Raw genomic sequence first — 17,265 nt, 5'->3', positions numbered from 1 at the left:
TAAAAGATTAATAAAGGAGTACTATGGACAGTTTTATGCCTACACATTTAACAATGTAGATAGAATGGACCTATTCCGTAAAAGACACACTGTGGCCAAAATTCACGGAAAAGGAAATAGACAATCTGAATACATCTATATCTCTTAAAGAAATGAAATTGATAACTAAAAACCTCTCAAAACAGGAAGCACAAGGCCCAGATGGATTCACTGGTGATTTTTGCCAAACATTAAAGGAAGAAATCATACCAATTATCTATATTTTTCCAGAATATTGGAGCAGAGAGTGTATGTCCTAACTGATTCTGTAAGTTCAGAATTACCCTAGTACAAAAATCAGGCAAAGAGATTATAAAAGAAGAAAACTATAGACTAATATCTTTCATGAATATAGATGTAAAAATCCTCAACAAAATATTAGCAAATTGAATCCAATTTTGTATAAAAATAATTATATACACAACCAATTATATACACAACCATTTAGCCCAGGTATGCAAGACTGGTTCAACATTTGGAAATCACTTAATGTAATCTATCACATCAATAGGCTAAAGAAGAAAAATTGCATGTTCATTTCAATAGGTGCAGAAAAAGCATTTGACACCCATTTATAACAACTTTCAGTAAAAGGGCAACTTCTTAACTTGATAAAGAACACTGTCCAAAAAACCCCTAAAGCTAACATCATAATTAATGGCAACAAACTGAAATTTGCCCACTAAGATCAAGAACAAGGCAAAGATATCTTATTACTATGTTTCAGCATCATACTGGAAGTCCTATAAAATGCAGTAAAGGCATGAAAAGGAAATAAAAAGTATACAGATTGGGAAGGAAAAAATAAAACTGTCTTTGTTCATAGATGACATGATAGTCTCTATAGAAAATCTGAAAGAATCAACAACCAAACTCCTGGAACTACTAAGCAGTTGTAGCAAAGTTACAGGATACAAGGTGAATATATAAAAGTCAATTGCTTTCCTACACACCAGCAATTAACAAGTAGAATTTGAAATTAAAAACACAATACCATTTACAGTATAACCAAAAAATGAAATGCAAAGGTATAAGCTAAAAAAATACATCAAATATATGAGGAAAACAAAAATGTTATAAACAAAATTGAAGAAGATCTGGATAAATGGAGAGATATTCCATGTTCATGGATAGGAAGACTCAATATTATAAATGTGCCAGTTTTTCCCAAGACACCAGATTTTCTATTGATCTATAGGATCAATGCAATCTCAGTAAAAAATAGCGAGTTATTTTATGGATATCAAAATACTAACGCTTAAGTTTATACAGAGAGGGAAAAGATCCAGAAGAGCCAATGATATTGAAAAAGAAGGACAAAGCTGGAAGATTGACACTATCTAGCTTCAAGACCTACTATAACTCTTTAGTAATCAAGATAGTGTGCTATTGGAGAAAGAATGGACAAATAGACCAATAGAACAAAATAGAGAGCCTAGAAATAAACCTAAAAATATATAGTCAACCAATCTCTGATAAAGAGCAAAGGCAATACAATGGACAAAATACAGTTCTTTCTCAAATGGTGCTGGAAAAATTGGATGTCCAGTTGTTAAAAAATTAGATGCAGAACTTACACATTTCACATAGATTAACTCAACATGGATCACAGACTTAAATGTAAAATGTAAAACTATAAAATCCCTGGAAGATAGCATAGGAGAAAATCCAAATAACTTTGGGTTTGGTGGTGGTGTTTTAGATACAACATCAAAGGCGTGAACTAGGGAAGAAATAATTGATAAGTTGAATTTAATCAACATTAAAAAATTCCACTCTGCAGAAGATATTGTCAAGAGGATGAAAAGATTAGTCACAGACTGGGAGAAAATATTTGCAAAAAGCATGTTTGATGAGGGACTGTTATCCAAAATACACAAGAATTCTTAAAACTCAACAATAAGAAAATAATCTAATTTAAAAATGAGCCAAGATCTTAATAGTCACTTAACTAAAGAGGATAGATAGATGGCAAATAAGCACATGAGATATTCCACATCATATGTCAGCATGGAGATGTAAATTAAACAACAATGGGAAGCTACTCCATACCTATTAAAATGGCCAAATTCAAGAGTCTTGAAATCACCAAATGTTGGCAAGGATATGGAATAACCGGAATTCTTATTGCTCTTGGGAATGCACAATGGTACAGACATTTTGGAAGATGGTTTGGCAGTGTCCTACAAAACTAAACATACTCTTATCATATGATCCAGGAATTACACTCCTTTGTTTTTACCTAAAGGAGAAAAAAACTTATGTCCACACAAAAACCTGCACACAAGTGTTTATAGCATCTACATTCATAATTGCCAAAAGGTGGAGGCAACCACAATGTCCTTTAGTAGGTGAGTGGATAAACTGTGGTACACCCAGACAATGGAAACTTCCTCAGTGCTTAAAAAAAAGGGGGGGGGGATGATCTAGCAGACCATGAAAGAGATGGAGGACCCGTAAACGCATTTTACTATGTGAAAGAACCAATCTGAAAAGGCAACTTACTGTATAATTCCAACTGTGTGACATTCTGGAAAGGCAGAACTATGGAGACAGTAAAAAGAACAGTAGTTGTTAAGGATTAGGGAAGAGAGGGAGGGATAAAGAGGTGACGCACCCAAGATTTTTAGGGCAGTGAGATTATTCTGTATGATAGCCTAATGGTGGATACATGTCATTATACATTTGTCCAAATTCATAGAATGTACACCAAGAGTGAGCTCTAATGTAAAGTATGAACTTGGGATGATAATGCTATGGTTGGCTTTAAGCCTATGATTTCATTATGCTTTCTGCTTGTTTCCTTTGTTTTTGTTGTTCTTGTTTCCCCCCCCCCCTACCTTTTTTGGGTTATTTGATTTTTTCCTAGTATTCCATTTATATTTCTTTGTTGCAGTTTTGACCTTTTCTTTGTATATTTTTGGTTGTTCTGGGGATTAAAATAGACATAGCTAACTTTTCACTGTTTAGTGGGAATCAATGCTTTACCACTTAGAGTATAGAAACATTATCACTGTAGTGGTCCCTTCACCCTCTCCTCTTCGTGTTGCCGTTATCCTATATATCACATCTACACACATGGAAAACCTCCTAAAAATGTCCTATTTTGTTTTCAACTGTCAAGCATATCTCCTAGAACTCAACAGGAGAATAAGAGTCTATTATATTAAGCACCTCTCAATATCATTCTCCCATATGGGGCTTTCCCACATCACTCTGCCCCCCTGTTTCTTCCTGCAGCCTCTCTCCTGGCATCACATACCAGGAAGCCTGGATTTCACATTGCCATGACACAGGTGCTTCTCTTGGACCTTTTACTAAACTGTTAGAACCTCTGGCTTAGAGTTATTAAAGGTGTGATTCCTGCTTGTGAAACAATCATAAGCTGTGTTAAAGGGGCTTTTTTTCCCCTTTGGAGAGAGCAATAATCCGATCAGACACAAGTGTTCACAAGTGACTCCATGTGGATATCTACATTGTGTTGTCCTCACATGATGCTTGCACCTGAAAATCATCCTGGTCTTTGGAAAGGAGAAAGTAAGAAACCAATATTAGAGTGACTTCCTCTCATATATATGCATATTTCTATTAATAGTACCCTGTGCAGCTCTGATATGCTACAGACCTTCCTGTCTTAGAAACGTCTCTCTTTGCACACACACATGCATAGATGCACACACATATCCATTTCATTACTGAACAATACAGATGACATGCATGTTTTCTCTTGGCCTTGTAGGTAGTAGAGTGTATGCTTATCATGTGAGCACTAATTAAAGTGACCAAGCCATTTATCATGGGAACCAGGATATTTTTGAAAGTGAAAGGGGATGCTATTACTAATGCCAAGACCACTGGACCTCATGATGTACATCATAAACACCACTGCAGCTGGGGTAAGTGACCAACCGTGATCTGAACCACAGCGAGGAGAAATCCGTGACAGTAGTCTTAATCTCAGAGGATTCTAAGAGTATAAGAGCAATCCCCAGAGATGAAGTAATTCAGCCATTCAGAACCTTGTCCCTGAGCTAGAAGAGGTTTCCTTGAGCACGTCTCATCTTATTCAAAATCACCCTGCAAAGGAGGTATTATTATTCTCACAACATAGATAAAGGAATGGAGGCTTGCAGAGGGAATACAAAATGTCCAAGATCTCCACAGTCAGAACTTCATAGAGCTAATACTAGGACTTCGCCTTCCCTGATTCCAGACACAACTTGGAAGCTATACGAAGTTGTGGATTGCATGCAAACATCAGTGGCCTTGGATCGGGGCTCAAGTTCCAGCTCCTGGTGCTCTACCAGCTGTGTGACCTTAGCTGACCTGTGTGATTACTTACGGTAGCACTGTGAGAATAGTAGCTTCTCACAAGCAGTGCTTGCCATGTGCCTGGCTCTGAGCAGATTTCCTGTTGTTATCACATTCCCACCTCACACTAACCCATCACATTTTGCAAATGAGGGAAATAGTCTGAAAGATCCTGGAAAAGTGCTCACTGCATGGGAAATAATAAACGTAAGTTTCCCTTCACTCCTTACTACAGGTCAGAGCACAGTGCAGGTCCTGAACCATTTTGGGTTTCATAATATTTCTCTGGAAGATTTTTAAAAGTGATCCCTTCTAATGAATAGGTCTCCTTCTTCTGGTTTTCTAAAGTCTCAAGGGTTGCTTATTATATGGTTATTATTATGATGATGTCCAGAATCCCTCCCATTTTCTTGAAACCAATTTTGTCCCATGCCCTGGTTGTGGCCATGCATGAGAAACAGCAGGTGGTGCCAGATGACAGATGGTGTGGGAGCCCGTTCCCCGGTGGGAGGGGGCGCGAGCGAGGGAGCAGGCAGGCAGCTGCCAGGAGCTCTTCCCCTCTCGCTTGCGCCTCGCTCTCAGAAACTCCCAATCCAGACACAGGCAAGGCGCTGTCCTTTCAGCACCACAAGCTCGGGCTGAGGAGGGAGGACTCCTGGCCGTCCTCCTCCTCTTCAAATTGGCTTGAATCTGCTTTGACCCCCCAAGAGTGCATCACAGTAAGTAGGCATTTGTTTTTGTTATAACCACTCCTCAATATCCTCCGACCCTTTACCATCCCTTTCATCTCCACAACAATCCTATTTTGTCTAATAATGTTCCACCAGCAAGACTGACAGGAGAAATTCAGTGGTCTGGTTTTCTAGGGGTGGGGTGGGAGCACTGTTTGACTTCCAAGGAAGCTTGAGAGAAATAAATGTGATTTGTTTATTTAGTTGGCAATCTTGCAATACGGGGGTTGCTAACTTTCCATGGAAGCAAAAAAAAAAAAAAAAAAAAAAAAAGGTCCTTTGCTATTGAGGAAATGGAGGCATTCCATGGCTGAATAACAGAAGCATGCTCAAGCCAGCCTTTTTTTGTTTTAGGAAATTGTATCTCCTGTACAACCTATGTATCATGTGAAAGGGTACAGTACACATGGAGACACTGAATGTATTTATTGTGGTGTAGGGAGATTGCTGAAGAAAAGCCAACATAATAAAAAAGCAAAGTGGTAAGGTGTGGTGGTAAGGTGAAATTTATCATACTGCAGGGTGACCCAAAATAATAGGATTTAATTTTGCAGTAAGAATAAGCTTTTCACTGAGATTATATGACTGTATTAGCTCTAGTGCCTTGGATTTTTTTTTTTAAAGCTTATATATTGTTTGTGTAAGTCTGGGATTTCCTTGAGTGTTCCTGAATTTGGGGGCTGTTGAACCCCATGGGTGGGTGGGATATTTTGATGATTAGAGAAGTTTTGCTGGATAATGAGAAACATGTCATGAAATCTAGCAGAAGACAGATAGATGACTGATCTCTACACTGAAAGCCGAGTGGACCCATTTAGGACACTGCTGTTTTCTCTGTCGTCGGTCAGCCCTCTCTTTCCCTGCTTCACTTCCCACTATAACTAGAACCCCACTGTTTGCCTTAGGTCTGGGAAGAAGGGCGTAAGGATGGTGAAGCTGAACAGTAACCCCAGTGAGAAGGGAACCAAGCCGCCTTCGGTTGAGGATGGCTTCCAGACCGTCCCTCTCATCACTCCCTTGGAGGTTAACCACTTACAGCTGCCTGCTCCGGAAAAGGTAAAGCAGTTGCTCTTCTCCCCATCAGTCCCTCATGCTCCCCCCATCTCAGGAAATAAAGCAGCAAAAATTCCACCTCTCCAAACCCTTTCATTCCCTCAGCCAAATATGTCCCCTTTCTTGTAAAATGTAGTCATTCCTTTCAGAGACATGACATCTCCTGTGTTATTTCAGGTTTATGGTAAGTGTTTACTCATTTTTTTTGTTCACATATACATATGTGGGCAAGAAAATTAATCTTTCTTTTTTGAAGTTTTATCATAGCATATGAATATTAACAAACTTGTGGATGGTGACAGAGAAAATTGTCTTGATTATCGGGGGGAGGTGTTTCAAAAATTCACTGGTATAGATTTGAGGACAGAGAATTGGATACAGTCCAACAAGCATTTAGTCTGCACCTGCTAAGGCCCTATCCCTGTGCTACAAGTTGGTTATGAAAAGGCAAATTACAAAACCCTGTCTAGTGCAATGCTTAATATAATGCATCAGGGTAAATACTATACTTGAGAATTTCACAGGTTATGAGAGCACAGGGGTCGAAACAATTAAATTCTCTTGGGGTGGGAGGGGACTAGAAGGACAGGTCAGGTAAACTGCAGAAGAGAACATTTGAATTTGGCTTGTAAACATGAGTAAAAACCTTCCAGTTAGAGCATAGGAGGAAAAGACATTTAAGACATATGCAAAGCATGGAGAGCTTTTGAGAAATAGCATGACTAGTGTAGAGCGTCTTTAGGGAGGCGTGGCTGGCAATGAATGAGTGGCTGATGGCACATCTCCTGACATGGGAGTAGTCCATGAAGAATGGAGGTGGGCACTTATACAAAGGTGGGCACTGATACAAAAGTTATCTCATGGGCAGAGCTGGGAGAAACATTATTGTTTAAGATCCAGTTGAGAGAACTTGGGGTTTTATATGTGAGCTTTTGCACACTGTAAGAGATAGATTTGGAGGTAAATAATGGAGTACCCTGGCTGAAGAGCAAACAATGGATCATTCCATCTGTTTGATTTTCTCATTGGCATCTCCAGGAGGGCATTGTGTGTCTTAACCAATTGGATCTATCCAATGAACAGAAGAGGAGCCAAAGCTAGATAAAGGGCCTGGCTGATTGGCTGGGGGTTGAGTCATCTGTTTTGAAAGTGCAGAGGCTGTCAATATGAGAATGTGCATGGGGGTGGCAGAAATAAAGAATCCTTGAGCCATCCTGTGAGACTGAGAAGGCTTTTAAAAGTAAAATGTGAACAGGCACTTAACACTAAAGAAATGTGAAAGAACAGTATTAATTAGGTATCTGCTACATGGATAGCAGAGGCTCTCAGTTTGGGGTTGCATATTAGAAATCACCTGGGGGAGGCCTTGAAAATCTTGATATCTAGGCTGCACCCCAGAACAATTATATCAGAAGCTCTGGGGGCGAGACCCAGGCATCAGTATTAATTAAATTCCCCCAGGTGACTCATGCGTGCAGCCAAAGTCGAGAACTGCTGCCCTAGGTGCACATTTCCCTATGAAGTTAGGGATCATGCACTCAAATTTATAGGTGAAAAGGTGAAGGATCAGAGAAATTTGGTTAGTTACCCCAGCTTACAGAAGGAGTAAGTGGCAACGCTAGAATTTGAACCCAGTTATAATGGAAATTGGAAAGGAGCAAGGAGATATTTTCTTGAAGTCTTGTGAGGCTTCAGGAAGATTCTTCACCCTTCTGCCAACTGCTACCACCTGGAAGATCTTCATGTCCCTAAAAAGGATGTAAGGAAAAGGGATTGTGGTGAGATCACCCTTCTCACCATCCCTAGACACACGGCAAGTCATCCTCATTCCGTGGCCTCTCTTTCCCCTCACTCTCCCATCCCACCTTTTTGCCTTCAAGGGCTCCCTTCTCTTCTTTAGAGAGGAAAAGACACAATAACCATGGAGTTCTTAGTCCAGATGAGCAAAAAGTGTGTCCCAAAGCCTGAAGGACAAACACACAGGGGACCTGCACGCATGGAAAGGGAAAGCAATGCATCCCAAAAGATGCAATTCCCTACAGGGGCATATCCTCACAGGGGCACATTACAGACTCTTTCTGATGTTCATGACCAAGTGTTCCTACCAGGCACCTCCGTTTCCTCCTTTGTGAAGGGGGGATCACCCTTACCTCACAATGGTCAGAACAAAGTTAGATACAGGCTCATATGTAAAGTTCCTGGCACAAAAATAACTATAAAAGAATAATAATGACCATTTTCAAGTGCTTCCTAAATGCTAGGTTCTGTTCTAAGACAAATGTACATGTGTGCGCGTACCCGCAAAGTGTGTGCATGTGCGTGCGCACACACACACACACTTCTTTCACCCTATCAATAGTTAATAGGACTCAATAAAGAAGTTGCTATTTTAATCCAATTTTTAAAGATGACAAAACTCAGAAATGGAATGGTAAAGTAACTTCCAAAGCACATAGTAAGCATCCTGGCGATGTCTAGAGAACCCAGAACCCAGGAAGTGTTGTTCCAGAAACTTCCACTTCAGCAGGAACAAGAAAGCCAGCTGGCCTGGGAGTCCACAGACTTGGGCTTTAGCTCAAATTCAGTTGCCAGCCCACAGTGTGACTTGTGTAACTTGTTTTTCCTCCCTCAGGCCTCTGTCTACTCTTCTCTGAGTGGGAAACGGTAGTAGCAGTTTTCTGTGCTAGTATTTTGATTTTCTAGTATTTACAAGAGTAGACAAGTTTTCCCCTGACATTGGAACAGATGTGTTAGAAGTGAATTGCACTCAAGAAGCCAAATGGGTCCTCCAAATATTTAGCTAACAACACAGACTCTGAAGCTCCCTCTCTAGGAGGACACCCATCTCTGCCCCCCTCTTACTATTTTACCTTGGCTGATGACTTGAAGCAAGTTTCCTACATGGCCTCAGCCTCCTCGTTGTGAAATGGGGATGATAATATTGGGACGCAGGTCACAGGACTGTAGGGAAGGGGATGTGAGTCCTGACACACTCTTTGGTTAGGTTCTAGTCAGATGGTGAGTGTTTGAAGCCAAAATGTTCATCAGAAAGAAGTATATTTGACCCCACTATTAAATCATGTGGGGTTTTTTTGAAAATGTAAAATACAGAGTGTGCTTGGTGTGTGATACTGGTGATAATCTTTGGATTTGCACACTAAATGAACTTTAGTATGGAGTCTGTGAGTTTCAGGGTTGGGGGGTAGCTTTCGGAGGCCAAATGGAGAAATGAGCATGTCTGAAGCCCTTGTGCTGGGCTGGGAATGAACCACACAAGGCATTCCTATCTGTTGCTTCGGTTAATCTTCTCAATGGCCCTATGAGGGGGATTATTGTGCACCCATTTCACTGGTGGGAAAATTGAGGCTCATATCAATGGAGTGGCTTGCCCAAGTGCACCTAAAACCCCAATTTTCCCTCTGCACTGTGCTGCCCTCAATGACGAGAAGCCTCCCATCTCCAAGAGTGCTTCTTCCAGCTCTACACCCCTCATCCATGGCCACGTTCCTCCTTAGTCTTCCTGGACCAGCTGGTGGGGGCTGGGTGTGATCCCCCAGAGAGAACATCCTAGCCTCCAATGCTCCCACCCTGCCCAGTACTGGAATGATTGCTGCCTGCGTCAGGAGAGAGATGGGCTAGCTTCCCACCTTGTCTAGCACTCTAATCAAATCCTCCACACTGCACAATGCCAAGGTTGAGAAACCCTGCCTTAGGGTTTCCTACATCTTCCAGGGTGGTTCATGCTTCTTCCTATTTGCACATTCCATTCCCTGTACCCCGAATGGCCTTGTCACCTCTTGCCTGTCTGTTAAGCCAGTACTCATCTTCCTAAACCCAGCTGAGAAGGCAGCTCTCCTGGGCGCCTTCAGTAGCTGCCCATAATTATAGCTATGGTTTTACTTATCCCCATGGAAGGTATCTATTCACTCACTCACTCACTCACTCACTCACTCACTCATCCAGCACAACTTGTGAGGCATCTTCTATGTGCCAGGCACTGTGCCAGGCTATGGATACCCAGGCATAAAAAGGCAGGCCTAGCCACTGCTTTCATGGGCCAGTCCAGTGGGGAAGAGGGACTTCAAACAAGCCATCATACAAACAGACGCACAGAGACACAAGCTAAAAGAAGGGCTATTAGGGAAAGATTACAGAGCTGTGATGTGAGAGAGGATAGGACTCGAGAGACCTAACTGTGATGGAGGCTGATCAGCGATGTCCTCCTGAGGAAGGAGCCTCGCCTGAGACCTGGAGGTTGGGTTGTCAAAAGAGTAGGGGCCGAGTGTCTAGTATGTGGCCAGGCATTGAGGGAGTTGGAGGAATAGGCAGGAAAATAGGTGGGCTGGGCACACTGAGCCAGGGGGAGAGATTTGGGAGGTGAGGGGAGGTGGGCACCAGTTCATGGGGGGGCTCAGTGTATTTTTTTTTTTTTTGGAGGAGTTTAAAGCAGGAGAGTAATGGGATCTGATTTGTATTTAAGGAAGATTCTTCTGGATGCTGTGGGCCACCCTAGGGATGAGGGACTCATGCTGGGTCTCCTCTTCCTCATTCTTCCTAAGGTACCCCCCTCGCAGCACCAGTGTTGTTTCCCTAAGACAGAGGTGACTGGTTCCCTGCAGCATGTGGCCATGAGAGAAAAGACTGGAAGGCAGGAGGTCAGCTAGAAGGCCACTGCCATATCCATGAAGGAGGGTGAGGGAAGCTAGGGTAGTAGCAGTGAGAATGAGGAGGTGGTGCATTTAGGCTGACTTGGTGTCTGGTTGGCACTGAGGAGATTTGCCCACTGGCCCGAGGGCCCTGGCTCGGCCTCATCGTGCATCCTGGCATGCAACGAGCAGTGGGAACTGTTGGCTGAGTGAGACCCCCCATCCCTTGCATAGCCTAAAGCAGGCTTGGTTTCTCCACTTGACAGATGCAGGAAGAGAATTGAACCTAAGCAGTTGGGCTGCTTTTCCAAACCATGAATGCAAGCTCTTGAGAAGTTGAAACATCAGTCAGCAGATACCAAATTCTGGGACATACCCATGGGGCCCCGTTGCCTTTGGTGTGTCTAAGTGAGCACATTTAACTCGGATATCCCCACAACCCTTCTGTGAGGTTGCAACAATTATTGCCATTTACAGATGCAGAAACTAACTCAGAGAGGTGAAATGCTGTCCTAGGACACCAAAAAGAAAACAGTGCATCCCAGATCTACACACAGGTGTGCTGGGAGATGCCAACTTATGGGTAGCAGGTCTGCAGAAAACAAGCCACAAACGGACACAGCCCCACCTTGGCAAAGCCCCAGATGAATCATGTATTTGACAAGCCAGCAACCAAGCTCTGGGCAAATGTTCCTTTCCTTTCTACTGATTCCTAAGTCTTTGCGTGTCCTGGATGACGTTGGCCCACCAGCGTGTGGGAGGAAAGCAATGCAGTCGTTTGGAGATCCAGTAATGGGGTTTGATACACTTTGTATTTTGCATGGTAAGCCACATGAGCTTTGCCATCCTTGAGGCCCGGGTTCAGATCTCAGCTAAGCTATTTTCTTACTGTGTGGCTTTAGGCAAGTCACTTAGCATCTCTGGGCTTTTTTTGTTTTTTTACAACTGTAAAATGAGCATAATATCTATATACTAGGGTTATTGTGAGGGAAAAGCAGGAAAATTGTCTACTGACACACAAATGGTGCTTTTAAAAAAATATTTTATTTATTTATTTGACAGACAGAGATCACAAGTAGGCAGAGAAGCAGACAGAGAGAGGAGGAAGCAGGCTCCCTGCCGAGCAGAGAGCCCGATGCAGGGCTCGATCCCAGAACCCTGGGATCATGACCTGAGCCGAAGGCAGAGGCTTTAACCCACTGAGCCACCCAGGCGCCCCACAAATGGTGCTTTACTGATATAATTTTTTATCTTTCACTGGATATCCAGAATATATGTCCTAAAGTTCATGTTTTCAAAAGATGACTGTAAAAATGAAACATGCTATAAATGGAGTTTCCAAGGTGAAGGTACACGGGATCCAACAATGTGGACCTGGACAGATGTGGCCAAAGGAGATGCCTCTCCTGTCACTGAGTCTGTCCTGCGTGTCTTCTTGGCTTCTCTGGTGGCTTTATCAGAGGATTCTTTTTCTCCCTGAAGCACAGGATCAGAGAACCATCAGCCATTCCCTAGGGAGCAGCAAAAATGCTCATCTCTGCACATTTGAGATTCACAGAGCCCCCTTGTTCCACTCTTCAGACACTCTCAAGAGACAGATTATAAATCACCATGAATTGGGGCAAAGGCTCCGACCAGGCAATTCCAGCAAATAGACATAAAAATGACCATGAAGTATATTAAAATTCTTTATAATTTTAGAAATATAATTTTTAACAAAACAGAACATTTTACCTGTTAGATTGGCAAAAAAAAAAAAAAAAGCCCACCCTGAAAACCAAAAAACGAAACAAAAAACCCCGACATTTGATAATACCCAGTGTTGCTAGCACTGAGGCAGAGCAGATCTAATACACTGTTGTTGGTTATATAATTTGGTGCAATGTTTTGCAGAGGGTGTCTTGACATTGTTCATAAAATTTAAACTATATGTACCATTCGATTGGGGAGTTATCTTATGGGTATATTCTTTCAAGTATGCAAAGGCTTATGAATAAAAAAGAAAACCTGTGAACAACTGGAATGTTCCATGCGACTGGGCCGGGTAGATGAACCCTAGCGCATGGGTGTGGAATACCAAGTGGTTGCTAGGAGAACGAAGCGTTCCTGCCTGTGCTAATGTGGGAGGAGCTACAGACACAACAGCTCCGTTAAAACAGCTCTAAAGAACATGGCACGGAGTCATCCCATTTGTGGAAACACATCTGTGTGTATGTTTTGTTCTTATCATTCATAAAACAATTTTGGACAGACGCACAAGAAACCATTAAATGTTGAGGGAGTAGGGATAGAGGTTGGAGGGTGGATTGTTTGAAGACTTTCATTCCATATTTTTCATACTTTATTTTTATCATGAGCATGTATCAAATTTTCTACTTTAAAGAAAATCACCCCCCCACCATTCTCACAGATGGTGAGACAGTCTTGGAGCACGGAAGTGACTTGCTCACACTCACACACGGACCAAACTGGTATCCCTGAACATAGAGGAAGGCATTATAGCAGTGCACTTTGAATTTGAACACTAACTCTACCACCTAATTGCTGTGTGACCCTGGGCAGGTTTATTAACCCTCCTGTTCCTCTGTTTCCTTGCTGCTAAAATGAAAACAATAATCTCTTCCTGTAAGAACCGTTTTAGGGGTGAAATGAGAAAATGCATGTCGAGTTGTTCACCCCAGTGTCCAGCACAGAGTAGATATTAGAGCAAGGCTGTTGTTATTACTGTTGTTGCTTATTACCATTGTCAGCAGTTTGGTCCCAGAATCAGGATCACTTTGCAGAGCACAGGGCTGGCCCTAGGCCTGGAGGAGTGCTGAGCAGTGTAGTGGGCTGAGCCTTTGGACCACAGAGGACAGGCCCAGAGGCAGATCTGCAGATCTCTACTATAAAGATGCCAGCCGCAGTGGCTAGTTTCCTTTCACAGCAGGAGCTGGAGCCCTCCCCATACCCCCAACCCCAGAGAGGACCATATGGAGAGTCCCTCATCTCCCCAGGTGCTATACCCTGCCATGGGGTCGGACAGTCATGGGTATAGTGGACTGACCGGTGTATTTGAGGCCATATCGGCCCACCTTCTCTTCTGCCTCTGAAAAAATAAAAGTCCAGCAAGGAAAAGAGACCTGATCCTGTGGAAAGAACCCCAGACTGGGAGTGAGCAGGCCCTTGCTAGAGTCTTGCTTCTGACCCAGGCTTGCTCTGTGACCTGTAGCAAATTCCTTCCCCTCTCTGGGCTCCGTTTTCCCCATCTGAGAGTTGATGGGATTGGACAACACTACCACTAACATCTTCTGAGCCCTGTGTTCTGGGCCCTTGCCAAGCTTTGAGGGCCCAAAGAAAGAGACTCAAACCCAAAAAGGTGGAGCACGGGGTGAGCGGTGAGCAGGGGGACAAGAGAAGTTCCCAACCAAGTATTCAAGCCCCATCTGGTCAATTTCACCTTGTCTCTTTACAGATAGGATTTATTCATTCAACAGTATGTATGTATCCCCTCTTATGTAGCAGGGGCCACAAGATCAGAGTTTGAGTGTGGTGATTCTTGAATGGGGACGTTCCTAGTGGGTGGCACTTGGATCTGAACCAGAAGCTTCGATTCAAGATTTGGCTTTGTTTCTTAGTGGCTTTGTGAGGTTATGAGGTCATTTCTGCACTCCAAGACTCAGGTTCCCCATCTGTAGAATGGGGATAATCATTCCTAATTCAGAGTGATTGAGGGGGTTTCCTGTGATACAGGATGTAAAGCTTTTGGCACAATGGTAGTGGGTACCTATTTTATTTTAAATTTTTTATTTGGGGGGACAGAGAGAGAGAGAGAGAGAGAGAGAGGGAGGAGAGGTAGAGGGAGAGAATCTCAGGCAGACTCGCTGCTGAGACAGACCCCAACTCAGGGCTGGATCCCAGGACCCTCAGATCATGACCTGAGTGGAAATCAAGAGTCAGACGTTTACCCAACTGAGCCACACAAGCTTTCCTGGGTACCCGTTTTAAAACAATGATAAGAAAGAGCAGGGTAATCTTGAGTTTGAACCATCAGTTCAACCACTTCGCAGTCATTTGACCATAGGCAAGGGATTGAATTCTCTGAGGCTAAATTGTCTCATTTGAAAAATGGGAATCATAATGATTTTAAAGGAGATACATGAAGATCAGAGAGAAGGTTGTGAGGAGAGTTATGAGAAGCAACAGAATACACTCAGTAGGCCCCTTAGAATAGTGCCTGGCACATAGTAGGTGCTCATCAGGTTCACTGTCCTGCTCTGAACTTCTCCCTTCGCAGCAGGGATGAGCCGCAGGGTACAGCTTAGATCTATTTTTGGCCTGCGCAAGTCCAGCTCATAAAAATACAATCCTGCTCCTTGTCAGCACTTCTGCACTTTTATTTATTGTTCTTGCCAATCCCGAGGCCTCTGCATGTGGGAACCTCTTTATTATTGATAATCCTGGGAAGTAGTATTTTAAATTTTTATGATCTGTACTTTGCGCCATCTGAACCACCATGTATTATCTGGCCTTGCCAGTGAAGGGGGACTATATCCAGACGAGGGGTCCTTTTGGGATGAATAATTCATCCCATTTTCACAATGCCAATTATGTTAAATTATGTTCTTCATATCAGCTGCTGACAGGACAATGGGGACTGATGTATAAATATGAAAACAAATTTATCTCTTTCCCAAATCCGCAATGGTATTTGAGAATCTGGAGGTTCATTTTTCCAAATATTTGTAAAACCTCACTTTAAATGATAAAAAAGAGTAGAAGGGATTTTTCCTCTTCTCTCTCCACTCCCCCCAACCCTTCTGTCATTAATCAAGAGCTCAGGGCTTCATTTTCCCCCCACTTTGTTTTTCAACTGCAGAGAATAGAGACTTTCTTTGCAAATGTATTTTCTCTTCTCTCTTTCTTTGCTTATGTAAGCTGATTCCTCCAAGGTACAATTAATGATTGGCTAACATTTTTTATGCTTTCCCTTTCACAGTGCTAAAAAAAAAAAAGCAATTATTGCCATATCTTCTTTTATAGAAGGGAAATGTTTCTGGCTCCCCTCCATGGGAACAGAACACCAAATTTTGTGACACGCCCAGTAGCTGGTTGATTCCAGTAACTCTGGAGGGCTGTGTTTCTCCTGTTCTCTACATCTTTTCAGTGTATCCTACTGTGGCTAGAGCCTTCTCCATTACCTATAATATGCATCCAGAAAGCCACTCTCTGGTTTATAATCCTTCTTTGGCTTTTCACTGCTTTCAAGTTAATCCTCAAGATGCTTGGTGTGGCATTCGGAGCCTCTGTTTACCCCTCACTCCACCTGCCCTGTTCTCTGGCCACTCAAAACCACTCCCTGTGGCTCTTCCTCGTGTCAGCCTCCTGAATGTCTTCTGAACGTAAGCTGGTATATGCTGTTCCCTTGGTCTAGAAAACCCTTTTCCCTAAATTTGGGGAGGCAAGAATGGAAACAAGAAGCTGGTCAGAGAAACCACTCATAGAGAGAGGACAACGCTCTGGACTAGGGTGGTGGCTGTGTGACTGGACAGATGGGTTGATTTGAGAGAAGTTTTTGAGAAGCAGAACTGGTACTGAAATGGATTTGGAGGGTGACGGGAAGGGAGGAGTCATGGCAGAATTCCTGTATTTTATCTGACATAAGCACTGGCATGGCTAATGCTGCTATTTTGGGGGGATGACTTGGGGAAGAAATGTTGAGGGGCAGGTGGATCTGGGAGCCCAAGGACTTTGCTGTGGACATGGTGTATTTAGGTGGTTGGTCCAAGAGCAAATGTCCATTAGGGTAATCTGAGTGCTGGATGAGGTCTGAATTAAGTTCTAAGGATAAAGATGGGCTTGGAAGTAATACAAGTGTGAACACTCAGAGGGTATGTAGGAGGGAAGCGTGCCCATGACCTCACCCTGAGAAATTCTGACACTGAGAGGTCAAGAAGAAGGGGAGGATCTTGAAAGGGAAACTGAGGAGAGCTGGTCAGTGAACAGGAAGAGAACCAAGAAAGATACAGCCGTGGATGCAAGGGAGAAGAGCATTTCAAGGGATAGGGTGCAAACAAGCCCGCTGCTGAGAGGTCAAAGAAGAAGCCAGAGGATTGTCTACTTATTCTGGGCAAATGGGCAAAGACCTGCTTTTGATGTAGCGATGGGGTTCTAATGAGCTAACACTTCCTTAGGGGTGAAGTTAAAATATTAAGTATCAACCTGGGTTGCTTTTGGGGGAAAATATGGCTTAGCTAAAGAGAAGACTGGGGACCAGCATGGGTCAGGTACCCACCTGACCTGTGGCCTGTGTTTGAACTTGGTGGTTTGAGGAATGGGGCTCCCAAAGCAAAAGAACTATTTTCATTAGAAAGTCACTCAGGGCATAAGCAGCCTGTCATAGGGGTTCAGGGCAAAGCAGAAGGTGGATTCAAAGGAGAGCTATGACTCCCAACTCTGCCTAAACTCAGTGGCTGCCCATTGCCCATTGCCCATTACTGCAAATG

At 43.1% G+C, this 17,265-nt stretch overlaps 1 protein-coding gene across 1 annotated transcript in view; it reads left to right on the top strand.

Moving 5' to 3' along the window:
- Positions 1 to 6,008: 6,008 nt before the first annotated feature.
- The window catches only part of NSG2 (neuronal vesicle trafficking associated 2), a gene marked incomplete at both ends in the record, with an annotated part of 49,689 nt that continues 38,432 nt past the window's right edge, over positions 6,009 to 17,265 (top strand). Inside the window, one exon of the mRNA XM_080804796.1 lies at positions 6,009 to 6,137. Within this exon, the coding sequence (XP_080660922.1) occupies positions 6,009 to 6,137 (129 nt within the window). The remainder of the gene's footprint in view (positions 6,138 to 17,265) is intronic.

The sequence above is a fragment of the Martes martes genome (genome assembly GCF_963455335.1).
Source record: "Martes martes genome assembly, chromosome: 5".
NCBI classification, from domain to species: Eukaryota; Metazoa; Chordata; class Mammalia; order Carnivora; family Mustelidae; genus Martes; species Martes martes.
This window is presented reverse-complemented; position numbering and strand designations above follow the sequence as displayed.